The sequence below is a fragment of the Chaetodon auriga genome, chromosome 4, assembly GCF_051107435.1.
Source record: "Chaetodon auriga isolate fChaAug3 chromosome 4, fChaAug3.hap1, whole genome shotgun sequence".
NCBI lineage: Eukaryota > Metazoa > Chordata > Actinopteri > Chaetodontiformes > Chaetodontidae > Chaetodon > Chaetodon auriga.
Window position 1 is genome coordinate 181,500 of NC_135077.1, and position 24,369 is coordinate 205,868.

Genomic DNA, 24,369 nt, shown 5'->3' on the forward strand with positions numbered 1-24,369 from the left:
AGGACAACTGGTGGGATGCTGCTCTTTACAAAATCCATACGAGCTCAACTTGTGCTCGCCTCACACTCATACAATTTAAGGTACTTTTTAGGGTTCATTTTTCCAAGGCCCGTTGTCACAAATTTATCGCAGTAGCACTGACAGTTGTGACAAATGTCATGCTTCATCCTGCAATCTGACTCATATGTTCTGTTCCTGTCCAGTATTGTCTAGCTTTTGGCAGAGCTACTTTGATACTGTGTCAAAAATACTTTCAATGTCTATTCATGTCTCTCCCTATATTGCCATATGTGGGTATCCCAAAGATTACAATCGATACACTTCCAAGCAATTAGATGTTCTAGCTTTTACTTCCTTACTAGCAAGACGCCATCTTCTTCTCCATTGGAAGTCTAGTAAAGCTCCTTCAAGTACTCAGTGGCTCAGGGATGTCATGTCCTTTCTAAAGCTAGAGAAGATGAAATATTCAGTGAGAGGTAATTCTGAAAAGTTTTACACTAAGTGGCAATCCAACATTCATCAAGTCTCTCCAATGGACTGATGGCCCCCCTTCTCTCTTTCTCCCTTTTTTCTTTTCTACTCTTTTTTCTCTCTCTTTTTATTGTTTTTTTTAACTCTTTATTATTATTATTTTTTTGTTTTGTTTTGTTTTGTTTTGTTTTTTTTGTTCGTTACTCTGTTCTTGTGTGTTTGACCCTCAAATAATATGGAAACCGTGGCTTGTTTCTCATTTACTCTATTGAGAAGCACAAATTATTGATAATATTATTGTTACTTCTTTTTTAACTATGGTTCTCAGTGTTTATGTGACACTGCTTTTTCTCATGTGCCATTTGTCTTAATAAAAATATTAAACAAAGAGTCACGGTGGAGCTCAGTGACTCCGGCCGTCGCCACCTGTGCAGCGTCTGACTCCACCTAACTACCGGTTACGTTAAACATGGCCCTAGAGGTGGTGTGTGGGCGGAGCTAAGGTCGAATGGAGCCTGGTTCCTGAAACCTAGCAGCTAGCTGTCAATCAAAGTGGTCATGGCCATAATTTTCCATAACTTTAAGCCTTAATATAGTTTAAACGAGTGAATTGTATAAAAGTTGTCTGTTGTTTTAGACCCAGACTGTTGTTTTGTACCAGACTGTGTTCCTTTCTGCTCTAAAGTCACCGTTTTAACGTGGGGGTCTATGGGGACTGACCTGCTGACTCTGCACCGGGAGCAAAAATGGATGTCAGATACAGGAAGTTGTCTCTGTGTCTCTTCAGAATAAAAGACTCAACTCTGCGGCCCAGCCCTCCTCCTGAGGCTCCTCCCCCTCAGGTGTGTCCTCTCACCTGTCCTCGATCTTTCTGTCTGTCTGTCTGTTGGGTTCATTTCTGTCAGAACCAGCATCTCATATCTCTGCACCCACCCCTCTTCAGGATGGCCCCCCTCCGTCTGACAATGATCACCATGGCAGCCAGGACCAGGGTACCATAAAGCGTCATCCTGTGTTAGAAAGCCCTGCCCGCTCAGCCACCCAGGGTCCCCCCAGACCTCCGCCCCCCAAACTGCCCCCCCACAGACTCAGCAGCCTGGGTGAGATCTTTATTCTGAACCAAGAACTCTGGTCGTGTCCTCACGTGTTCATGACTCGGTGCCATCGACACATCCTGTACACCTGTTTGAAACCTGCTATACGCCCTCCGTACCTGCACACCTCACATACACCTGCCCATGTGCCCGTCTGCCTCTCCAATCTGATCTCTCTCTCTGTGCCGGCAGGGAACGTCCCATCGTCTTCTGATCAGCAGCCTTCAGCGCCCCCTGCTGTCCACAGCAGAAAAAACAAGGAGGATCCTCCAGTAAGACAAACTGTGATTCATCTTTGTGACATGTTGGTGCAGCAGCGGGAGCAGAGGTCATTCAGACAAACACAGAAACCAGCATCGTCTGTGATGAGGTCAACAAACAGGATGGACACATGATGATGTTCTGTTTTTATATCTCAGCATGAAGCATGAGCATCCTCAGCTGTGGATGGAAACATGAATTCATCTCACAGATATCTGCTGCTTCTGCATCTGTTAGTGCTCATCACATCATTCAGCCAAACTTTATTGATCCTGTGAAGGAAATCATGCTGCATCTACAGAAAGAGCCAGTTTGAGGGTTTCGTAGTTCTAAAAGCTTTTCAAAGCCTCTTCATGAGGTGTTATTAAAGGTCACGAGTGTCTAAAAAGTCAGAATGTAGACCTCCTCACCTGAGATGTTGTTTTATTGTCTATCGTTAACTAGTGTTTTTTGACTGCCTGTTGCTGTTATCTCAAGTCCTCATGTTTTCGCACAGGAAAATGTGAAAATGAATGTTAGTCAGACACACAGACTTTATTCTGATGTCACTTTGTTTCTTCATCAGAAACCTGTCAGCAATGGACTCCCACCTACACCCAAAGTCCATGTAAGTCCTCAACACATACACACACACACACGTTGTGTTTTTATCACTTGTGGGGACATTACATAGACTTACATTCATTTCCTGGAGCCTTACCCTAACCCTAACCTACCCTAACCCTATCTAACCCATAACCCTATCCTCAGTCTGCACCCTAAAATTTAATGATTCACATTAAGGGGACCTGCATTTTGTCCCCATAAGGCAGGTGAGTCCCCACAATGTGACTGTGTAAACAGATTTTTGTCCCCACAACGTGATAAAAACCTGGGCTCACGCACACACACACACACACACACACACACACACACAGGCTGTCCCTTCTGAATTTGTAAGGACCTTCATTAACATCAGGCTAACATTACTAGCTATGCTAACATTGACGCCTTTCTGTTGACAGAGCGACATGAACACTGATCTGCAGATGAAAGAAGTAGTCCTCCGTAAAATATTAAAGAAAATGTCTCATTTTTAACTTTATGTTGCTTCAGAATCAGGTCATCTTTTACTCACTTCCCCACACACAAAGTAAAACACAGTAAAAGAAATTTTGACCACAGGTACCCAAACTTTTGCTTGTCACTGTATTTAATGACCTCATCAGCCTCATTGATTTCTGTAAATATCTCTTATTGTGAGTCTGATGCAGCGACACGTTTCACAGACTGGGAAAGATGTGGAACGCTCCAAAAACACCTGTTTGGAACATTCCACATCCTGGGAAGGCTCAGTTGTTCACAGAGGATCGAGCGAGTTCACCACTTTGTGAACACATGACTGAGCAAACAGTCCAACAATTGAAGAATGTTTCTCAACACACATCTGCAAGGACTTTATTGATTTCACCATCTACAATACAAAATATCATTAAAAGATTCAGAAAATCCATAGAGTTCTATGTAACGGACAAGGCTGACATTGAATGCCTGTGACCCTTGATGCCTCAGGCAGCATTACTACATATACATACATATGTATTATATACATATTACAGTTCATCGCTGTATCTACAAATGCTAGTGTAGACTGTACTGTACCATCCAGAGAGAAGTCAGACATCAACAACATCCAGAAACATCTCTGGACCTCTGACATGAACTGACACACAGTGGAAAAGTGTTCTTTCAGACTGTGTTTGGACATCAGGGACATCATGCATGTCATGTATTTTGGGCTAAAGAGGAAAGGCTGAAAGACCACTGACAGACCTCGGCTACAGACCACTGTGACAAACACTGACAGACCACTGACAGACCACTGACAGACCTCTGATTGACCGCTGACAGACCACTTTGACAGACCACTGACAGACCACTGACAGACCACTGACAGACCTCTGATTGACCGCTGACAGACCACTTTGACAGATCACTGACAGACCACTGACAGACCACTGACAGACCTCTGATTGACCGCTGACAGACCACTTTGACAGACCACTGACAGACCACTGACAGACCACTGACAGACCTCTGATTGACCGCTGACAGACCACTTTGACAGACCACTGACAGACCACTTTGACAGACCTCTGACAGACCAGTGCAACAGACTGTACATGTTGGAGAAACTGTGGGGACGATGAGGTGAATCAACGTCACGTTTTTGGATCTATTTTGGGGAATAATTTGAAGAATCATGCAGCACGTTCTTGTGGATCCTTTTGAAATCTGTGTCATTTAATATACATTTCTCACTCATAAATGGATGCAGGCCAACCCACTGACAGTAGATAACTGCCTTGAAGATTCAGGAAGTTGGAAAGACCGACTTTCCCACTAAGACTGAGAAATGACTAGAAGGTGGTTGATGGCTTTCCCTGCTCATCCTATCCCCTTAGTGCTGTATGCTCTGCCAATCATGGAGGCTAGTCCACCGATGGTGCTGCATAAAGACCCTCTGACCCTCTAGTGCGCGTGCCTCACAGCAAGAAGGTCATGGTTCAATCCCCGGGTCGGGCAGGGCCTTTCTGTGTGAAGTTTGCATGTTCTTTCCGTGCATGCGTGGGTTCTCTCCGGGCACTCCGGCTTCCTCCCACAGACCAAAAACATGCTCATTAGGTTAATTGGTGACTCTAAATTGTCCGTAGGTATGAGTGTGAATGGTTGTTTGTCTGTCTATGTTGCCCTGCAATCGGCTGGCGACCGGTTCAGGGTGTACCCCGCCTCTCACCCATTGACAGCTGGGATAGGCTCCAGCCCCCCGCAACCCCGAAAGGGATACGCAGGTATAGAAGATGAATGAATGAATGACTGTCAGCTGTGTCTGTTTCCTCCTTGTTTTCAGATGGGAGCTTGTTTCTCAAAGGTTTTTAACGGCTGTCCTCTGAAGATTCACTCTGCTGCCTCCTGGATTCGCCCCGACACCAGCGGTACGTTCACCTCTGACCTCTGACCTCTGACCCCTGACCCCTGTTTCCATCAACTGCTTTAATGATGCTAAGCCAGAAGAGAAGGTTGATTTTTATTCTTTGTTGTACATCATGCAAGTATCTTGTTAGAATTGCATTGCAATAGATTTTAGGTTCAAGATGCTGAAGCACAAAAGTGAAGACATGTCTCCAAACTTTTGTTCTGAAGGGACTAAGCACTGAATGTTTCCTGTTTCCTGTGGCTGCAACATTCACTTTGTTTTTCTTTTAATTTATCATCATCCAGTGTTTCATCTTTTAGTGTTTGTAGTTCCATCACTATTTGATGTTTCTTTCAGTATTGTCTTACTTTATTGGTGTTTTAATATTTCTGAGTACTTCCTTAGTCTGTCAGTATTTAGTGTTCCTGTCAGTACTGTAGTATTTCTAAGTATTATCTCAGTCTGTCAGCACTACTTGTGTGTATTCAGATCAGTACCTGATCTTCGGAGCTGAGGAGGGAATTTACACTCTGAACCTGAACGAGCTGCATGAGAACTGTATGGAACAGGTGAGAGACAGCAAACTCAATATTATTTCACTTTAATCAACCACGAGTCCTCATCTGGTCCACTGGAGCCACCTGACCCACCTGATTCAGACTAAGCTGTTTCTAAAACCCGAACCCTAACCCACAAACAGCAGAGGTGTGACTTGTGTGTGAACATGTCAGACGACTGCAGGACACATTTATCTGCAGTTTGTAAGCGACGATCATTTCATCGTCTGCAGGAGAGGCTGAGATGCTGCCAGGATCTGACTCAGGCTACAGGGGCCGTGAGAGGCCAACTTCTGAGGCAACAACTCGAATGACCAATCTTGAAAATTAACTTCTCAGACTTTGACAATTTAGACCACACCACAATTAGCTTTGCTGCCAGGACAAATAATACTGGTGAAAACGTCAAGCAGCAATGAACTCGCACCTTCGGACACATCCAGGGGTGCAGCAGCCCCAGCCTTCCTACTGGACACTGACCACTTGACCCGGCTCTGAGTTTTCATTTGTTTTGCATAGAGTCCAGTGTCACTACCCGTGTTCACTATGTGGCGCTAGAGAACACCCACTATTATAAATATAGACAACATGGGAATGAAATGATGGTCGCATGGACTGTATAAAACATGGATGCAGTGTCCATGGTGTCACCCTTGGGTTTCTGAAGAGTCACTGTGAAGCTTAGTGACAAACTACCAGCAAAGAGGTGGAGTTTGGGTGGAGCTCAGGTGGGCTGAGTGAAGCCTGATTGCTGAAACCCAGCAGCTCACTGCTACTCAAAGCAGCCATGCCCATAATTATGCAGAACTTTATGTTACGTTGGGGCAGGATTTGGGCTTATTAGCAGACACGCAGACATGGAGAAAGAAATGGAAAATGAAAGGAGGCTCCAGGTATGCGGGAAACTAGCAGCTGGGAAGTCCTGGGAATAGCAGGTGAGGCACGAGGTACTGAGGTGGAGAGCAGCTCAGAGAAACGCTGGAGGGCACAGAGCTTAAGTGGCGTGAGTGCAGCGGTGAGGGCATGTAGTGATGGAGACACAAATGAAGAAGAAAAAAGAAAAGAAAGACACGACAAAACAAGACAAGACAAGATCAAGCACTGGTAATCGACACGAGAGAAGCAAAACTAAATATCAACGTCTACTCGCAGGTAGCACTAGTAAACAGCCAACTACCACAAAGCAGCAACCAATCTGTCCATGAGTCCTCTTCAGTCCACAGTCTTTACGCTGTGCTTGATTGTGATGAGTCCCAGCTGTGTTGGAGCCAGCTCCCAAACCACCTGGAGAACCATGGCCAGCCTCTGCCAAAAAATGGAAGCACAGGAAACGAAGCCCCACACCTCTCCACAGTACACAAGAAAGTAACTGTTATCTAAAGATTCAGCTGCGTGCAGTTGTCATCAGCGAGGAAATTAGCAAAACTGAGACCAAAACTGTTTTTGTACCAGGCTGTAAACGTGCTTATTTCTGCTGTGAATGAGACTTGAGCGGCCATTTGAGGAACTGCAGTTTTTGGCACCATCACGTTGGCTTCATCGCTCAGCCCCAGACGTGCTTGGCTGAATGTCACACAAGGCTTACTTCCTGTTGCCAGTAGGTGGCACTGTGAGTGACTGAATAGGTCATGAAACATGAGTTTTTAAGGCAAATAGGATAACGTAAAGTAAATTGGAGTTACAACAACTTACTGTTTAATGGTGAAACAGCACAATTTGATGCTGTTCAATAAAAAGTAAATATTTGAACAACTCCTCATGGTGAAGGTGTCGCAGCCCAGCCCAGCACTTACCCGTGCACACGTGGCCTCAATTAGACTCATCAGGAAGGTGTTTCAGCAGAGCTGGCAATGCTGGCTTTCCTGTTGCTGGATTGTCCACGCGTCATGCCGGACTCACCAGCCTACATGATATCCGATATTCAACCTTGCCTGATCACGATTACTCCGTCTGTCAAGTCCCTGTGTCTGGTGTGCAGATCTCACCGCCTCGGCGTTAGTAAAGAGCTCGTTCCACCTCCGAGAGTCGTTTCGACCATGCCGAAATCTGTCAGTGATTTCCGCGTTTGATCCGCTCTCATCTCATAACTCTTTGTGAGTCGGCTCTTTGCTCAGCACGGCACATTGTTACCCCGGTGGTCCGTTCCCCCTTATTCCCCGTAAATCAGCCAGCACTGCTACTGGGTCCTCCACAAGCCTGTTACAGAAGGCCTTTAGATTCACTGACCTGATTTGAGGCTGATATAATTAATTCTGTAGGAGTTTATCGAAGTAGAGTGTCTGGAAATGTCAAAAAATGCATGCTGATAAAATTCATGTCAATAAGGATGACAATGTTTTTTACTCAGTATAAACTGATCTGACAGTCCATCACACTGCAGGAATAAGCATGACAACAACCAGTCAGTCAAAGGACACACACAACACTGCTTGAGCTACCAGTGAAAGAAATGGATGTGAATGTGGGTGTCCTGTGGAAAAGAGGAAAAATACTGGTGGGGCAGAAAGTGTCTTTTGCCTCAGTGCCTGTCAGCTTGCGTACAGGGCTGAGCTGCTCCACACAGACAGTGGACAGCAGTGACTTCACAGCAAAGGAAACTTTGAGCTCGCTGGTTGTTTGAACTGTCTGTCTTTAAAGGGGTTGTTTAGCAGAGAGTGAAGACTGAAAGCTTGCGTTTAGTCGTGGTAGGTTTACTTACTGCTTTCTGAAGCGCACCAAGTGAAAAGCCCAATAGACCACGAGTTGCAAGCTGAGTTAACGTCATTCTCATCATTAAAATTAAAAAAAAGCTAATGCTAGCTAGCTAACTATATTTTCACCTCCAGTATGTGCAACTCTGAGGGCTGATCTCAGAGTTTTCTCTTCCTCATGTAACTCTTGTCTTTTTTAGACTTTGGTCAAATGTGGTCAAGGATGGTCACTGGAGGCTGTGTCTTGTTGTGGGTTTTGCTTCGTGATGATCACATCGTGGTTTATAGACAGGTGGAGTCTGCTCAGTCCGTGCATGTAGAACAGATGAGTTGTAACAAAGGTATAAATGGTAAATGCAGCAAAGCAAAAATGGATCCTGGGTTAACAACTAAGGATTTAAAGGAAGCAACTCAAGTAGTGAGACAGATTTCATTAGGAGGACAGCTCAGGGTTTGAGGGAGCTCTGGCACCAGATTCAGGATCTCATGTAGCTCTTAGTCCAGACCAGGACTCTGCAGCAGAGTTCAGTCAGGATCTGAGGCTGCTTGGTTTGCATCTGCTGGACTTTGTGCACAGTAAATGAATGACTTTGTGTCTCTAGCTGTTTCCTCGCAGGTGTACCTGGGTCTATGTAATGAACAACACTCTGATCTCCATCTCAGGTCAGTCAACATGTTAAAATCATTACGTAAGTGAAGTTTATTTTTATTGCTTATCTTTTCCTCTTCATTGTCCATCAAATCTTATTTTTCCGTCACTTCAACAAAGAGTGACAGAACAAAGTGATGACTCTTATAGTACATAGTATACTTATGATCAGGTCATGCTTGCACAATTAAAAGAAAAAAGAAGTTTCAAAAAGATCATTTGATGTTGAAATACGTGAATTTCATGATAATTTCAAAATGAAACAGAAATTAAAAAACTTGAAATGTGAATTATTTGAATGTTCAAGAAAAAGGAAAACATCCTTATGCACTGAAAAAAGGAAATTAATTTCTTTGTTATAATTCATCTTTGTTAAGTGGGTTAACTGAGCCCTGTGTCCTGTTTGCAGGTAAAGCCTCTCACCTGTACTGCCACAGTCTGGTTGGTCTATTCGAACAGGCTCGACACAAACAGAAGCTGACTGTCTCGATCTCGACTCACCGTCTGCCCGACCGCATCCTGCCACGGTCAGCTGCTCCACACAACACCTTAAAACATTTAACATGCTAAACACATCCAACACACCAAAAACATCCTAAAAACCAACCAACCCTCAAAAAACGTTCAACATGCTGAAAACATTCAAGACAACCTCCGAAAGAAGGTGCCCAGGAAGATTTTAATCAGAGGCCTGAACAATCTCCGGTGGCTTCAGTACAGTGGCCACAGTGCTGCTGACACTGCACCAATCTGCTGGACCATGTCACTCTCCATTCCACCCTCATGCCTGAGCAGGACACCAACATATTTCTTTAACTTGGGGCAGTAACTCACTCCCAACGCAGAAGGACCAATCCACTGATGTCCAGAACCACAGCCTCAGACTTAGAGGTCCGGATTCTCAACCTTTCCACTTCACACTGAACCGCCTCAGCTCGTTCAGAAGATTGTGGCCTGATGAAGTCAACAGAAGGACATCATCTACAAATAGCAGAGATTCATTTGTGAGGTCCCCAAAATCTCCTCCCTCTGGCTGCAACTTGAGATCCTGTCTATGAATATCATAGTTACAACCCTGGCAGAGTCAAACACCCACTGAAAAATTATTTGACTCTGAGTTTGAGTTCAGGCGTTAACATTAAGCCAGAGGATTTACTATCAGCTGCTGAAACTCAGATACAGAATGTGTTTCTTTTCTCTGGGACACAACAACTCTATCTGAGCCTCCTTTTCATATTGGTCCAATTAGAAGAGATGTGACATTAATTAATGATTAAATATTATTTTGTTATCACTAATGGTTCCAGACCTCTGACCTGGAATAAAAATCAGATGCAGATGTTTGAGTATTAACTTTGAGAACCTCTGCTGTCGACACTTTGTCCGATGATCAATTCAGAACCAACACAGGGGAACAGTAGATGCTCAGATTAAGTGACGTTACAAGTCAAATGTTTCTCCTCAGCATTGTTTCTGTCACAGGAACGACAGCTCACTCACACTTCTGTCAACAGCTCACTCACCCTGTCTCATGTGTTCAGACTCCATCCTGATTGTCTTTTGTCCTCTATGTTTTGTCCTCAGGAGGTTTTCTATCTCCAATAAGATTCCCGACACTAAAGGCTGTCTGAAATGCTGCATAGGTGAGTCAGACACCGTTTCCTATCAATCACCACAGACTCTGGACTGAGCTGACCTGTCTCATCTGAGGATGAGACAGACAGAAACTGATCATCGTACTTGTTGTTAATCAGTTTGAAGTCCTACAGAACCGGTCTGTGGGTGTGTAGACCAGTGGTTCCCGACCTGAGGGCTGCAGACAAAAAATCATTTACTACCAGGCCAATAGGAAACTAAAACAAGCCAGTGTATATTTTTGTGGGGTAAAACCAGCATATGAGCAGGCACAGCTACTGTAAGAGAGAAAGCTCCTTTCAGCCCACATCAAATATTTTTCATTTTCCAAATTTAATATGAACCTGTGAGATTAACATAAGAGAGGTCAAAGTTCAGTTGGAGCCAGATTTCAGGGAACAGTCTGGTCTATGTGATGGCAGAGGTCGTGGGTGCTGAATTAAAGCACTAATTCCTAACAAAGCCTACTGGTTCCCCTGGAGGGGATGTAAGGACTGAGGAGTGGCTCAACTCATTCGAACAGACAGAAACTGTAAGTGGTATATGCACATATTTGTCTATAGAGTAAACTAAATACACACAGTACTACAAACTGGCCACCAAAAAATGTCAGTCAGCTGTAACACCTGAACACTACCTGCCAGTTAATAAGTCGGCAAAATAGACAAAAATAAAAGAAATAGAAGGGTTGAAGTGCTGATGATGGGAAAAAATGGTCTAAAATGTGACTTTTAAATAGCACCCAGTTTAAACATCCATTCAGATGAACACATTTGGAACACGTTGGTGTTGATTCAGGGTTTCATGATCTCATCAGCAGACAAAGGTTGTTTTATCTGAAAAGCAGTCTCTTGGTTGTTTTAAAAAGATCAAATGTGAACAGACAGTGAAGCAGAGACATCATTATAATGGGGTAAACTACACCAGTGATTGGCTCTCTGAAAACTGGCCACTTGCCTGTTGTGAGAAACAGTTTAGGAGAGCAGTTCATCATGGAAGGCATTAGACACTTATCTGATCTGACCAGACTCTGCCCCTTGCAGTTAGACACTTGTAATGACTCTTTCCTCTTCCTACAGTGAGAAACCCCTACACAGGTCATAAGTACCTGGGTGGAGCCTTCCAATCAGGTGTGGTCCTGCTGGAGTGGGTGGAGCCAATGCAGAAGTTCATGCTGATCAAGGTAAGAAAACAGTGGGTATGTAGTTCTAATGTATGAATCTGTTCAAGAGCTCAGGAGCATTTTACCTTCGAGACAGGATGAAGAACTCAGTGAAGAACTGCTGCTGCTTCACACGTGAACAGAGTCAGTTGCAGTTAGTTGGTCAGGATCCTCCTGGATGCTCTGGGGCAGACCTAGAACATGCTGGAGGAATAATATGTCCCATCAGGCCTGAGAACACCTCAGAGTCCTCCTGGAGGAGGCTGGGGAGAAGAGCATCTGGGCTTCCTGACTTGGTCTGCTGCAACCATGTCCCAGACCTGGACAAACTGCAGAAGACAAATGTATAGAAGTCATATCTCTGCCAGGATGATGCATAAAAATGCCACATCCAGTTTGACTGGCTACTTTAGTGGGCCAAAAAGGTGTGTCTTACCTAAGGCATGCATACAGTCATACAACCGTACTTGATCCTGACCCTGGTCAGTACCAGCAATAATTATTCCTTTGACACTGCAGCAGATTCTTAGAAAGGTCAGAAATATTTATAAAAACAACATATGTCTTGCTGAGGTTTAATTTGCTCGAATGAATTGTATCAGCACCCTCTTGGAGACCTGCAATACTATTATCAGTATGATGGTACAGACTTTGAGAATCAAGCCCAGTGATAACTCTCCACATGTGTCTATCTTCACCAGAATGTGGACTTCCAGCCTCCATGTCCTCTGGAGGTTTTGGAGCTGTTGGTTGTCCCACACCAGCCGTACCCTCTGATCTGTGTTGGCCTTAACAAAGGAACTGAACCCAACCAGCCCATCAGCTTCCAGACCCTTGACCCCAACTCATCCTGTCCCACCCCCCCTGATACAGGTACAACTCCTCCTGACTCAAGTGCATTTCCTCCCACCTCAGGTACGACTCCTTCCAACTCAGGCACAACTTCCCCTGACTCAGCTACAACTCTTACCAACACAGGTACACCTCCTCCCGACACAGGTACGAGTCCAATTGACTCAGATACGACTCCTCCTAACTCAGGTACAACTTCTTGTGACTCATGTACCATTCCTCCCAGCTAAGGTATGACTCCTCCCAACTTAGTCACAACTCCCCCGGACTCAGGTACAGCTCTTGCCAAAGTTTTCTACCTGTGTACCAGCAGCCTAAACTTTTGGTCTCCTTGTAGAAAACCCTCAGAGTTGCGTCATCCACATCACTCAGCTGGAGAGAGACGCTGTCCTGGTTTGTCTGGACCGTAAGTTCATGAAAATAGATAATTTTGTTAAATGATGAAAGTCTGTTCATTTTAGTCTTATCTTAGTCAAAGAATTAGCTATTTTAGTCTAGTTTTAGCAAATTAAAACATTTTAGTCTTTTTTAGTCATTAAACATTTCAGTCAGTCTAGTTGAGCTAAAACCATGATTTTTGTCATTCTGTCAAACTTATTTCGCGAGTTTTTAGTAAAGTTTTTATTTTTTAAAATACAGTTTAGTCTTGTCTTTTTTCTTCAACAATATTGTACATTCATATAGTTGTGGTAGTGATTGTAGTAGTGATTTTTGCTGTGTTGTAATCGTCTGGGGAAAAAAAAGGTTGTTGACAAACATCCTTCATGATAATTTCCTAAAATTAAATTAAAACTAGACTAACAGTGTGTCAGAGATGGCCTGATCTCTTCTTTCTGCTTCCTATAGGCTGCATAAAAATTGTAAACCTTCAGGGGAATCTGAAATCCAGCAAGAAGTTGTCAGCTGAGCTCACCTTCAACTTTCAGATTGAGGCGATCGGTAAACCTCCTTAAATCTGCCTCAGACAACCTTAAATATGCATTTAAGTTCCTCAGAAAACACCTCAGACCACATTAAAAACCACCTGAACCCTCTCCTGGTGTGTTGAATGTTGACCTTCTTCTCTTCATCTTCCTCAGTGTGTTTACAGGACAGTGTTTTGGCCTTCTGGAGACACGGCATGCAGGGGCGGAGCTTTAGATCTAACAAGGTAATAATCATCCAATCTGAGGGCAGAAACATACCCACCTCACTGCTGTCATGACATCTGTTTTTTTTTCTTTGTCTTTCCACAGATCACTCAAGAGATCAGTGACATCAGCAGGATGTTCCGCCTGCTGGGGTCGGACAGGTGAGACACCCATCTGTTCACCTGTCTGTTCACCTGTCTGTTCACCTGTCTGTTTAGCTGTCTGTCAGCTCACCTGTCTTCCTGCCTGCAGGGTGGTGGTTCTGGAGAGCAGAGCAACAGACAACCCGACTGAACACAGTAACCTGTATATTCTTGCCGGACATGAAAACAGCTACTGAGAGCAGGACCAAACCAGACCATAACCAATTAAAACAGTTAAAACCGGGACCAAACCATTTAAAACAAGGACTAAACCCAGACCAAACTAGTTAAAACAAAAACTAAAGCAGGATCAAACAAGGACTAAACCATTTGAAATTGTTAAAACCAGGAATAAAAAATAATCAAACCAGTTCAGTCTAGGACTAAACCAGTTAAATTGGTTAAAACAAGGACCAAACAAAGACCAGAACTGAACTAGGACCAAACCAAGATCAAACCAAGTCAAATGAAGCTCTAAACCAGGAGTGCTCCAGTCACCAGTCTGGTCTTGTATGCATGTGGTCCTGAACCAGATTGGTTCTGCTGCCTTACCATCACAGTTCTTAAGACCCAGGACCAAACAAGGTCCTGTAATGTTCACTCACCGGTCACTCTTCAGTGTGTCCGCCATTTTGTTGACAACTCAAATTATCCTCAATGCAACAGTGGCAGTACACAACAAACAATGAGCACCATTCAAGTGCCAACTACCATCATGCATTGTAGTTGACCTGAGCAGTGTCTGACTCTGACTGAGTGAACAAGTTAAGAGCCCACAGCAGGTCTGGACCAGGACGCATGAAGCAGGACTGGACTGAGAACCAGACTGAACTAGTTCAGCACAGTTCAGATAACTCATGCCGGACCCAGACAGCAGTTCTGTGGACCATTGATGGATCCAGTTATTGAAACCCTGAAGTCACTGTTAGAGGAATCGGTGAAGTTTATCAGAAGTCAGTCTGTCAGAACTGTAAATAGATTTTTTATTGTACTTTATACTGTGCTTATACATTATAAGTGGCCTTCATGTAACATGTAAAGAGATGGTAATAATCAGATTCAGTGTAGCAGCAGAGACGACGGGAGGATCTGAAGTTTAGTGACCGCAGAGTGACGTCTTCAGAGATCCAAATATCTCGGACCCAGTCTGGGAGAGACCCATGGAAACCCAGTTGAATCTGAAGATACCAGATGGGAACCATACCTGAAGACACACGAAGCCCAGTGAGTCTGCTGAGAACCGAACTTGCCACTGACTTTGTATTTCTAGAGAAACTGGATGTGCTCTTTGTTCTAGACTGACTGCTGTGACCTGCAAGGCAAGGATCACGTGACCAAGAGAGAAAGCCGTTGGTCACATGACTATTACAACAGTGATCAGGAGAAACAAAGTGAAGACTTGTAGTAAGCTAGCCACCCTCCAAAATATGACATTATGTCCATCATGAATATTCATACAAACAACTTTTTCTGTCTATTATGATTCTATGACACAGTTTGGCCTCACATTCTTTAAAGAAGCAGAAAAAAGTGTCGTCTGTGGTACTGATGAAGCTCCAGAGAATCATCAGCTGAATCTGCTGCTCTGCTCAGCTTCACAGTGACGGTCATTGTTTTCACCACCTGCAAACAGCAGACAGACTCAGTCAGAGACCAGCTGGTGGACGTTCAGCATTTAGCAGCTACAGAGCAGATATGTTTTCTATGTTGATGTAAAAATACTGTAAAGTACTCTTTTTTATTATCAGCACTGTCAGTTGAAATCATTGAATTAAAGCCTTTGTCTACCACTTCGTCAAGTTCATTTTATTCATATAGCCCATAGAACATTTTCTGTTCTCAGAGGAAAAGGAGGAACTGCGTGAAGACGAGGAGACCATATCATATGTAGGATCAAACTAACAACTGTAAATTACAGTGTGGAAAATCAGAATTTCATTATTAGTAAGATAAATTGTAAAAATGTGTAAAGAATTTTGATCCAGAAAGACGCTGACTTCCGTTCTCACCGCGGTGGATTGTTACTGTGGTTGTTTGGGGTTTCCGACCATCTCCTAATAAAATCCCTGTTGCTGAAGAAGCACAAAATAAAAATAATTTCTGACAGCTTCATTCAAACATTTATAACTTGTGACTTCTGTTCATAGAGACAGACTCCAATAACCTTTGTGTAATAACAGGAAACACTTTAGATCCAGATTCTTCGAACCAAATTTTCTTTGTTAATACTGAAGATTTCCACATGTAGTGGCCATTTCTTAAAAAATCTAAATCAAACTTAAATCAAAGGGCCACTGCCAAAAGAAACCAAATCCCCCCAAAAACAAACAAACAAACAAACAAACAAACAAAAGAACAAACAACCGTGGTTCCTGCATGATTCCACAGGCCCACCCAGGTGCTTGCTGGTCCTACACCTGCCGTCCTACCTTTAAAACCTCAGGCGCCTCATGAAAAATCAGACAAAGATATTCTGGACTTAAGACTCAAAATAAAATCTTCATGAATCAGAATTTTGACATTTTTACTGTTTGATTTTTGCTGATTAGTTGAAAAACGTTAGTTTTTTGGGGGTTTTTTATTAAATTGTAACAATGCAACAGGATGTGCAGGCTTTTATTTTGAAGTGTCGGCAGCGCGCCGTCCACCGGATGCAGAGAAGAAGACGCAAGGTTGTGTTGGGATTGACGGACGGATTCAGCAGCTACTTGGCCGACAGGTGCGATCAGAACCAGGTGAGATAATCACCTTCTAGATGACTGTTCTGTTCCGGTCTGGACCCAGTCTTGACCTGGTCTGGACCCGGTCTGTAGATACGTGCTAACAGCTAATGTGGTGCAGAGAGGCAGCTCCATGCTAATCATGCTAACTTCACTGTGCGAAGTGAACCTGGTCCAGTTCTGGTCCCTGTTGTATCTGAACCGGATCCTTTGTGGTTCTCTTAGTCCAGTTGGTAGCTGTGTTTGAACCGAGCCGATCTGAGGCGGGTCAGCGGCCTGTGGTCGTGTGTTTGGACCGGCTCCCGGTTGACCTACTTTCTCCGCTGACAGACTGGGGTGAAGTTGGACGATTTCTTTCTTTTTCTTTTTCTTTTCTTTTTTTCCCCCGCAAAAGCTTCCGTGTCACGTGACTTAAAATCCATTTCAGACATTATTACTACACTGGACAAATAAGACACATCCCATCATGGAGGATTTAGCGCCGGTCTTATTTTATATTTACACTTATTTTTATACTTGTGTACTCCTTCCACGCCACGTGACTCCAGACCAATGCAGGACAAACAGGAAACGTCACTGAGGTACTTTGAAAAGTGAAATTACATGAATCACCTTCCTCAAATGTTTATGTTCAGGGAGACAAGTCAGTGAGAGAGGTGGACTTCAGGAGACAACTGAAGAAGATGAACAGGACAAAATACTAAATAGTCCACGATGGGATGTGTCTTATTCGTCCAGTGTAGTAATAATATCTGAGATGTCCATCACATGACGTGGAAGCTAGTGAAAAAAACTGCGACCTGGAGTGAATATCTGTCCAATGTCCAACTTCATGCAAACTTCACCTCGGTCGCTGACAGCTTGGCGGTCTGGAACCAGACCTGAGCCGCTGACACAGAGGATTGGACAGTCACGTCCTGGATAAATGTGTTGCGGTTCCAGATGAAAACAGAGCGATGCGGTGATCCGCATCAGTCTGGATTCAGGGAGACCTCCAGGATTCAGCCGAAATGACTTCGAACCCTTTAATCCGGACTGTCGAGCTTTTTATTCTATCTGCTTCTTTGTTTCACTTCAGTCTCATCAAAATCAAATAAATACAGACCACAGAAGTGTGACTGCTTTTCAGATGACCGTCTGAGGCATCAGTCGGTCTCATTGATCATCAATAACAAATAAATGAAGATGAGGTCACTTCCTCCCTCAGTGGACAAGAGGACAGATCAATGATTGGGTCTGTCAATAGTTCAAAAATCCCTTTATAGAGACAGACAGACTAGATACATGTAGTATTTGTCCTTCTGCAAGGACAGTTGTTTGCACCTTTCGTACAATCTCAGAGTACACAAATACTTCAAACTGCATAGAAAACATCAAATTTGACACCACGCACCCTCAACCACCACCTTCTCAAACTTTACACAAACACTCAAACTCAGGCACGTCGCAGTCTGGATGTTCTGTTCAGTTCTGTTGTGGCAGAGGAGACAAAACTCCTGCTGAACTTCACTCTCTTTCAGAGGAGGGGGGGGAGCAGAGGAGCAGCAGAGGAGGATGGCATGAACAGTACTTTTGTGAAGTAGCAGCAGAAGTTGGGGGGAGACGGAAAGTGCTCAAAGTTTGCGGTTTCTGGAGAGTCTTTGGAGTGTTTTTTGTTTGTTTGGAGTCATGGTAGCTTATTGAGTAGTGCGAGTACTGCAGTGTCGTCGGAGTATTTGAGGTATGTGATGATGGGTGAAGGGCTGACACAGTCATGGGTGTAGAGGGTAAACAGGAAGGGGCTCAGAACACAACCTTGTGGGGCTCCAGTGTTGGTGATGGAGGATGAGGATGTTGTTCTGCCAACTCAGCTGTGTACCCAGTGGATGAGAAGTGGTGGGACATTCAGGTGCTGGAGTTTCCTGATCAGACAGACAGAGAGACAGACACACGGGCAGAATGTGGACAGACGTGTGGTCGTGATAAAATCGTGTGTTTTTGTACCATTGCACGTAGAAAATACATAACACAGTACAAAAATATATAAGCACAGTAAAAAATGTAGTATTACACAGGGTATTCCACAGCCCCAGCAGACCACTGTGATGTCACCAGAGTCATAAAATGTTTTTAACTGTGCCCTACATCCACCAGAGGACCTCAGTCTTCTTAACAGATGGAGACGACTTTGGCCCCTCCTGTACAGGACATCTGCACAGTTTGGTATTTGTCCTTGTTCACAGTCCTGATGTCCAAACCCTGGATGTTCAGAAGTCTGTCACCATCTCCTTTGTTTGCTGGCATTTATGTGAAGGTTGTTCAGTCCACACCGGTCCACAAAGCTGGTTTTGACCTCCCTGTATTCCATTTCATTCCCCTGTGACACACGTCCAACGATGGCTGTATCATTGGAGAACTTAACAGGTGTGTCTTTGTGTCTCTGTCACAGGAACAGCAAATACTCCCGTCACCTCTCAGTGGACGTCATTGCTCTGCAGGTCAAAGGTTGTCTCCTGCTCCAGCAGCGATGGCTCTGATCTCTCTAGAAGACCTCGACGGATTGGACGATGAGCAGCTGGATGACGACATCACCGACAACCCCGAACCAATGGACGAAGATGAACGGCTGCTGGCACATTGGCAGGCAGTCGCCAGCACCCACCAGGTGTCAGTTCCTCCAGGTGAGGGGGCGCCAACTCGACTTTACATTGTTGTTCTTTGCGCCTTTTGTTAGCGCCGCTTGTTTACGGCGTCTTTGTGTCCTTTTTCTTTTTTCACGTGGCTCAAACACTCTGCTGTTTTCTGTCAACCACCAAAACCATCTGAAGAGGCTCTGCAGTTTAGCTACGGTTAGGACAGGTATAGGGTTAGGAATAGGCAGATAGTGGTTATGGTTAGGGTAGGGGAACTGAATCCCACCCCCAGAGTAACGGGGGAGGGGAGGCGCACGGTCCTTCCCCCAGTAAACTCTACCCCCACGGTCCCAGGTGTGGCTGTGACGGCCGTCAAAGCGCGTAGGCAGTCTAGAAAAATCCATACGCTCACGGGAATGACCATGCCAATTCCCGCGGCGTACCACGGTCCACTCATGACTGTTTTTTTATGTGTATTTTATGATTTTTATGTTTTTTAGTATGTTTTTGTGTTTTTTAACTATATAAATAAAATGAAATGTTTTTATAGGCTGCAGGAAATGAATCAAGTCTATGTAATATCCCCAAAAGTGATTAAAAACACAACGTGTGTGTGTGTGTGTGTGTGTGTGTGTGTGTGTGTGTGTGTGTGTGTGTGTGTGTGTGTGTGTGTGTGTGTGTGTGTGTTACAGAAATGGCCGGACCCATACACGAAATGACCCACAACAGCCAGCAGAGGGAGCCCCTCCCCTTTGCGCCGGTGTCCTGCCATGAGAAGGTAAAGACCTCCACCGTCTGCTTCCTGAAGTCAGATCAGAGTGTTCTTTATCATGGTTACCATGGCGACCTAGGCCAACAGCTACAACAGCTACTGACCAATCAGATCCCAAGATCACTAGAGTCATCTTTCCTACAGGATCCTGACAGGGACAAAAGAGAGAAGTAATAGATCGATGATCCAGTGTTGGTTTCTACCAGTAGAATCTAAATGCAGTGTGGAGCTTCTTTAAATGTCCGACTCTGCTTCAGTCAGTGTCTCTGTTATTGTTTTCTGCATTAATGTTGAAGAAATCAGATCAAAATGAGGTTTATACCTGAGAATCCTCACTGTCTTTGATGCTCTGCGTTCGTTCTCTCAGCTGCTTCGTCACCTGGAATGATTCAGGTAACAGGTGTGATGTGTCAGAAGGTCATTAGTGGAATTTCTGTCCTTAATGAGTCTGAGAGCCTCAGTGCAGAGCGAGTGTTGGTATCCAGTAATCAGCTCATGAAGGTGCGTCAGTCCAGAGAGGCTCAGGGACTTTGAACGATCGGTCAGAAAAAGCATGAAAGCTCTGATGAAAGTGGCTCTCATGAGCACTGATCCAGGACAGAAGAGCAGGAGGTCCCTCTGCTGCAGAGGAGGAGCTCATGACAGCTAGCCAGTCCAGAGGTCTGTCTGATTGCCCCCCCTTGTCTGTAGATGGGGGAGGTGCTCTATGAAGAGCGGGTGTACCCGGCAGGAAACTGGGCCTGTGTGACCAGAGGAGAAGATCTGTACGAACAGAGCATCTCGATGGGCTTCATGAAACTGATGCGCTTCATCTGTAAAGAAAATTCTGCAGGTCAGACTCTGCCCGCTCACAGCTCACCTGAAAGTCACATGACTTTGACACGCCACGCATAACACACTGCCCCAACATGACATGAATGTCAAAGGCAACAGCATATGACACAAACATGGGTCCTGTGATCAGTATGGATTACCTGGTGTTGATCATGTACAGGTAGATACCTGGGGATGACTGTGCCGGTGGTCAGTAACATCCACATGATGGAGGACGGAAACACCTTTGAGAAAGAAGTTCAGACGGCCTTCTTCCTGCCCACTGAGTTTCAGACCAACCCCCCACGACCCTCCGACCCCGACATCACCATCGTCCACAGGGAGGCAATCCGAGTCATCGCCAGGTAAGAAGGTCATTATCGTCCGGTCAGAGGTGTGTCTGGAGCTCGACCGTCTGCTTCAGTCCATCGTTGAACCCACGTCAGAGTTTTAACCTTCATGTGACCGACTGAATGCTAGCAAACCTTTAAAGTGAGACTCAGATTGTGTCAGTGTGTTGATGATGTTCTGCTCTCTGATTGGCTGTCAGGACGTTCTTTGGGACGACCACAGAGGAGACGGTGACCCATCAGATCGGCCTGCTGTGGGAGATTCTCGGCGTCACTGACGAACTCTGCAGAGACAACTACATGGTCGCCGTGTACGAGAACCCTGGCGTACCCCGCCGCAGGAATGAGATCTGGTTCATCAGACGCAACCTGTAGACACCTTCCCATCCTCCTCGGCTCCTTCTCCTCCTCCTCCGGTCGGCTGGTTTGTTATCTGCTTTGTGACACAGTTCCTGTAGCTGAGTTTGATCTGGCCAGTCAGAGCAGGTTTATGTTTGTAAGCCCTGCCCCTCTGCCCCTCCTCTATCACTAACTGACATCCCATTGGTTCACACTTTTAAATGTTCCCGCGTCATATCAACAGGAAATGCATCCCTTTATTTTGTCAAGCTTCCGTCCTGATTGATCCGACCAATCAGATGATCTGTAAAAATGAGGGTGATGATGTCAGAGCAGTCCTCAGATGAAGGTCGTCTTGTATTTTCCTGCTCTCGGCCCAGAAAAAGGAAGTTATTTCATGTTTTTGATTCAGATAATCAATGAGTATTGATCTGATCGATGAACAGTTCATTGTGTGATAACGTGTTAAATATGGTGAATTATTTGAAGTCCAGCAGTGTTTCTATTGGTCGACTGAACTAGTTTAAAGCTGACCTCTGACCTGCAGACAAACAGGAAACGGACGTGGACAGAAATGTCACGTGACCTTTAGTGTGAAAGGTCGTCAGTAGCTGAATCTCATCAGTCTGATCCCAGATCTGATGGTGAACGTGGACCAGATAGAGCTAATGCTAACCATGCTAACGGGGCTTTGTACATGTTTACACATTAATGCTTTCAGGAGAACGTGCTGCATTCAGTGGATGTAATGATACCAGAAACTCACAGTACGAAAATACCTCGATATGAAGGCCACGATACGATATTTACTGCGATATTAAAAAAGAAAAAAAAGCCCTTTATTGATTAGTGTGTACAGCATTTTTATTCATGCTTCTGCTTTCCTTCTCTGATTAAGTCAAGTGAAAGCAGCAGCCATGACCTCAGCTGAGCAGAAACTGTCCTGAATGACTGATCCAGGTTCAGTTTCAGAGCAGAACCAATGCAGCAGTTCGAAGAGTTGTTCCATCAGGTCAACACATCCAGGATCAGTCTATGTGCTGGGAGGTTTAACGGTCTCTGTGAAGTCCAGTGTGTGATTGGACGAGAGGCTGCGTCTGTAGGACCAAACCTTTCATTCCCATTGGCTGCTCATCACATGAGCTGTGACTGTCATCTGTGGTCATTGAGATGCTCTCTGCTTCTTCTTCTGAGTCTCTTTAGCTTTTGTCTCTTGGTCCAGAGCTGCTGTCCCTGAGCCACTGAAGTGTGGCCTTGGTGGACTTGAACACTTCGTCTCCAGCGTGTCCCCTAACCTCTGAAATCCATCATGGACCACAGGAGACAGCCTTCAGTCTCTGTCTGTATGTCCACGCGCTCCAGAAGCTTCTTCAGCCTCCTTTGGTCTGGATGAAGCTTTGCTGCTGGTGGATCTGAGTGTTTGATGTGTTTCCTGTAGCGGCGTTGACGTCGTCTGACGGTGTTTGCAGGTTGTTTTGTGTTTGTCAGTTTCTTTTTCTTCATCGTCAGTTCTTGAAACAGGAAAACTGAAATGTTTCCTCGCATCAGCCCTAAAAGTTGATGGATCGCCTTCAATCTATTTTTCGTTATCGGCTCTTTCATCCGTCATTTTCTTGTTGGGTTTGTTTTTAGTAGGCTCACACGCAAAGGATGATGGGAGTCTGTCCTCTTGACTACTAGGATATGATTGCACCCTCTGCTGTCCAAACAAAAACAATAGTTTTCAGGACAGGTAGCAAACGGCCACGAAGCGTCACCGTACCACAACGGCCTCGAGCCTTTTTTCTATCGTGATGTCATGAGATCCTGAGAGGTCACGGCCACCAATTCCAACACTCGATGACACAGACCCTCCGCCAACGAAGCCAGGCTGAACAATACCCGACCAGACGTCAAGTGGCAGGTAGCCGACAGGTAATAGCTTTTTTTCATGCTTCTGATTGGCCAGCGTGGCTTCAGAGTTGGGGTCATGTCGCCTGTTGGTTTGCTGTCGACAGAGCTTCGATCTTGTTTTTTCGTTTGCACAGAGATTTTTTTGAACACTTGCGTACGTGTGAATTAGACACCGCTCGCCTGAGTGTCCAGATCATTAGGAACACCTGTGCTGACAGCTGCTCACGTTTTTTTGTCCTCCCTCTTCACGTACACGAGGTGGTCAGAATATTGGGAACCCCCTCGACCCCGGTGGCGGGAAGGAGGACATGGCGCAGTTGACATGTGACCAAATGAAACGTTACCTTCAGTGTATTTACAGCCTGTGTGTTCTCAGTGGAAAACTGGTGAAATGTTGATTCAGCGTGAAGAAACACGAAACGTTGAAGGTTCAGTGAATTCTGAGTCGGATGTTCTGATCGACTCGAGTCTGAAGCACAAAGATTGGAAAGAGTGTTTAATCCACCGATGAACACGTTCTATCTGGTCTGTTTCACTGCTGTCGTAGTGAGCAGCTCATCACCTGGACCTGGACCTGGACCTGGTCCAGAGTCCTGATGAGATTCAGCTGCAGCAGTTTCAGGGCAGACGGACTGTCGGTGCTCGTTTGTAGACCGTCTGAAGGTTTTCGTGTCGTCTGTCCTCCAGGCGTTTTAATATCAGCAGCATGTTAAACTGACTTTCCCTGATTTTTATCGGATTTTCTCAATTTTGTGTCAGATCATTTTTTTTAAAAGCTTTGTGATTTTTGCTGCTTGTTAGTTGAATTTAATACTTCCTGTTCATTTTCACTGTAAAACATTTGTTTTTTTCCTTCTGTTCCAACATTTGTGTATAAAATCTTCAAATAAAATCTGATTTAAAGAAGCAGCTGTGAAGGTCAAGCACGTAGAAAAGCTTCTGAAACCTGCAGAGAGTTCATGGTGTTTTTCAGAAGGTCGTATTAACGCTTCATGCTTTCATTTTTACAGATACTTACTGTTCACACACACGAGCTGGGCTCAGGTCAGGTGCCTGGAGATCAGGTCATGTGTCATCTTGTTGGCTTTATTTTTAGCAGCGCTTGGCTTGCACGCAAAGGATGATGAGAGTCTGTCAGGAAATGACCGTCACTCATTAGTGATTTGTCCAGTCATCACAAATCTGGGCGCCTTTCTTCAGGCTGTGATTGGATAGAGGTGTTTTGAGCCCACAGGGGGCGCCACAGACACCAGTGGACACAATTTCACCA

General features: G+C 44.8%; 2 protein-coding genes across 10 annotated transcripts in view; both read left to right on the forward strand.

The window, feature by feature from the left end:
• Positions 1-24,369, forward strand: part of LOC143319626 (mitogen-activated protein kinase kinase kinase kinase 3-like) — a 158,724-nt gene that overhangs the window by 47,115 nt on the left and 87,240 nt on the right. For 6 of the 8 annotated variants that reach the window (XM_076728729.1, XM_076728730.1, XM_076728731.1 and 3 more), the window contains 16 exons: positions 1,259-1,313; positions 1,415-1,571; positions 1,758-1,837; positions 2,392-2,433; positions 4,717-4,801; positions 5,272-5,351; positions 8,632-8,692; positions 9,088-9,205; positions 10,263-10,321; positions 11,393-11,496; positions 12,177-12,348; positions 12,665-12,733; positions 13,174-13,266; positions 13,407-13,477; positions 13,563-13,618; positions 13,710-15,390. In XM_076728729.1, coding sequence (XP_076584844.1) covers positions 1,259-1,313; positions 1,415-1,571; positions 1,758-1,837; positions 2,392-2,433; positions 4,717-4,801; positions 5,272-5,351; positions 8,632-8,692; positions 9,088-9,205; positions 10,263-10,321; positions 11,393-11,496; positions 12,177-12,348; positions 12,665-12,733; positions 13,174-13,266; positions 13,407-13,477; positions 13,563-13,618; positions 13,710-13,797 — 1,390 coding nt within the window. In that variant the 3' untranslated portion in view covers positions 13,798-15,390. Of the gene's footprint in view, positions 1-1,258; positions 1,314-1,414; positions 1,572-1,757; positions 1,838-2,391; positions 2,434-4,716; positions 4,802-5,271; positions 5,352-8,631; positions 8,693-9,087; positions 9,206-10,262; positions 10,322-11,392; positions 11,497-12,176; positions 12,349-12,453; positions 12,734-13,173; positions 13,267-13,406; positions 13,478-13,562; positions 13,619-13,709; positions 15,391-24,369 lie in introns of those variants that run through there. The other 2 variants (XR_013077096.1, XR_013077097.1) reach the window with 2 other exon arrangements.
• On the forward strand, positions 16,180-24,005 carry soul4 (heme-binding protein soul4). Of its 2 annotated transcripts, none has more exons than XM_076728738.1 (6): positions 16,180-16,335; positions 18,749-18,980; positions 19,625-19,710; positions 20,395-20,536; positions 20,699-20,882; positions 21,068-24,005. In XM_076728738.1, exons 1-6 carry the CDS (start codon positions 16,195-16,197, stop codon positions 21,240-21,242), a joined length of 960 nt encoding a protein of 319 aa, XP_076584853.1. In that variant the 5' UTR covers positions 16,180-16,194; the 3' UTR covers positions 21,243-24,005. The 2 variants fall into 2 exon arrangements, with proteins under 2 accessions (XP_076584853.1, XP_076584854.1); XM_076728739.1 differs by having other exon boundaries at positions 16,246-16,319.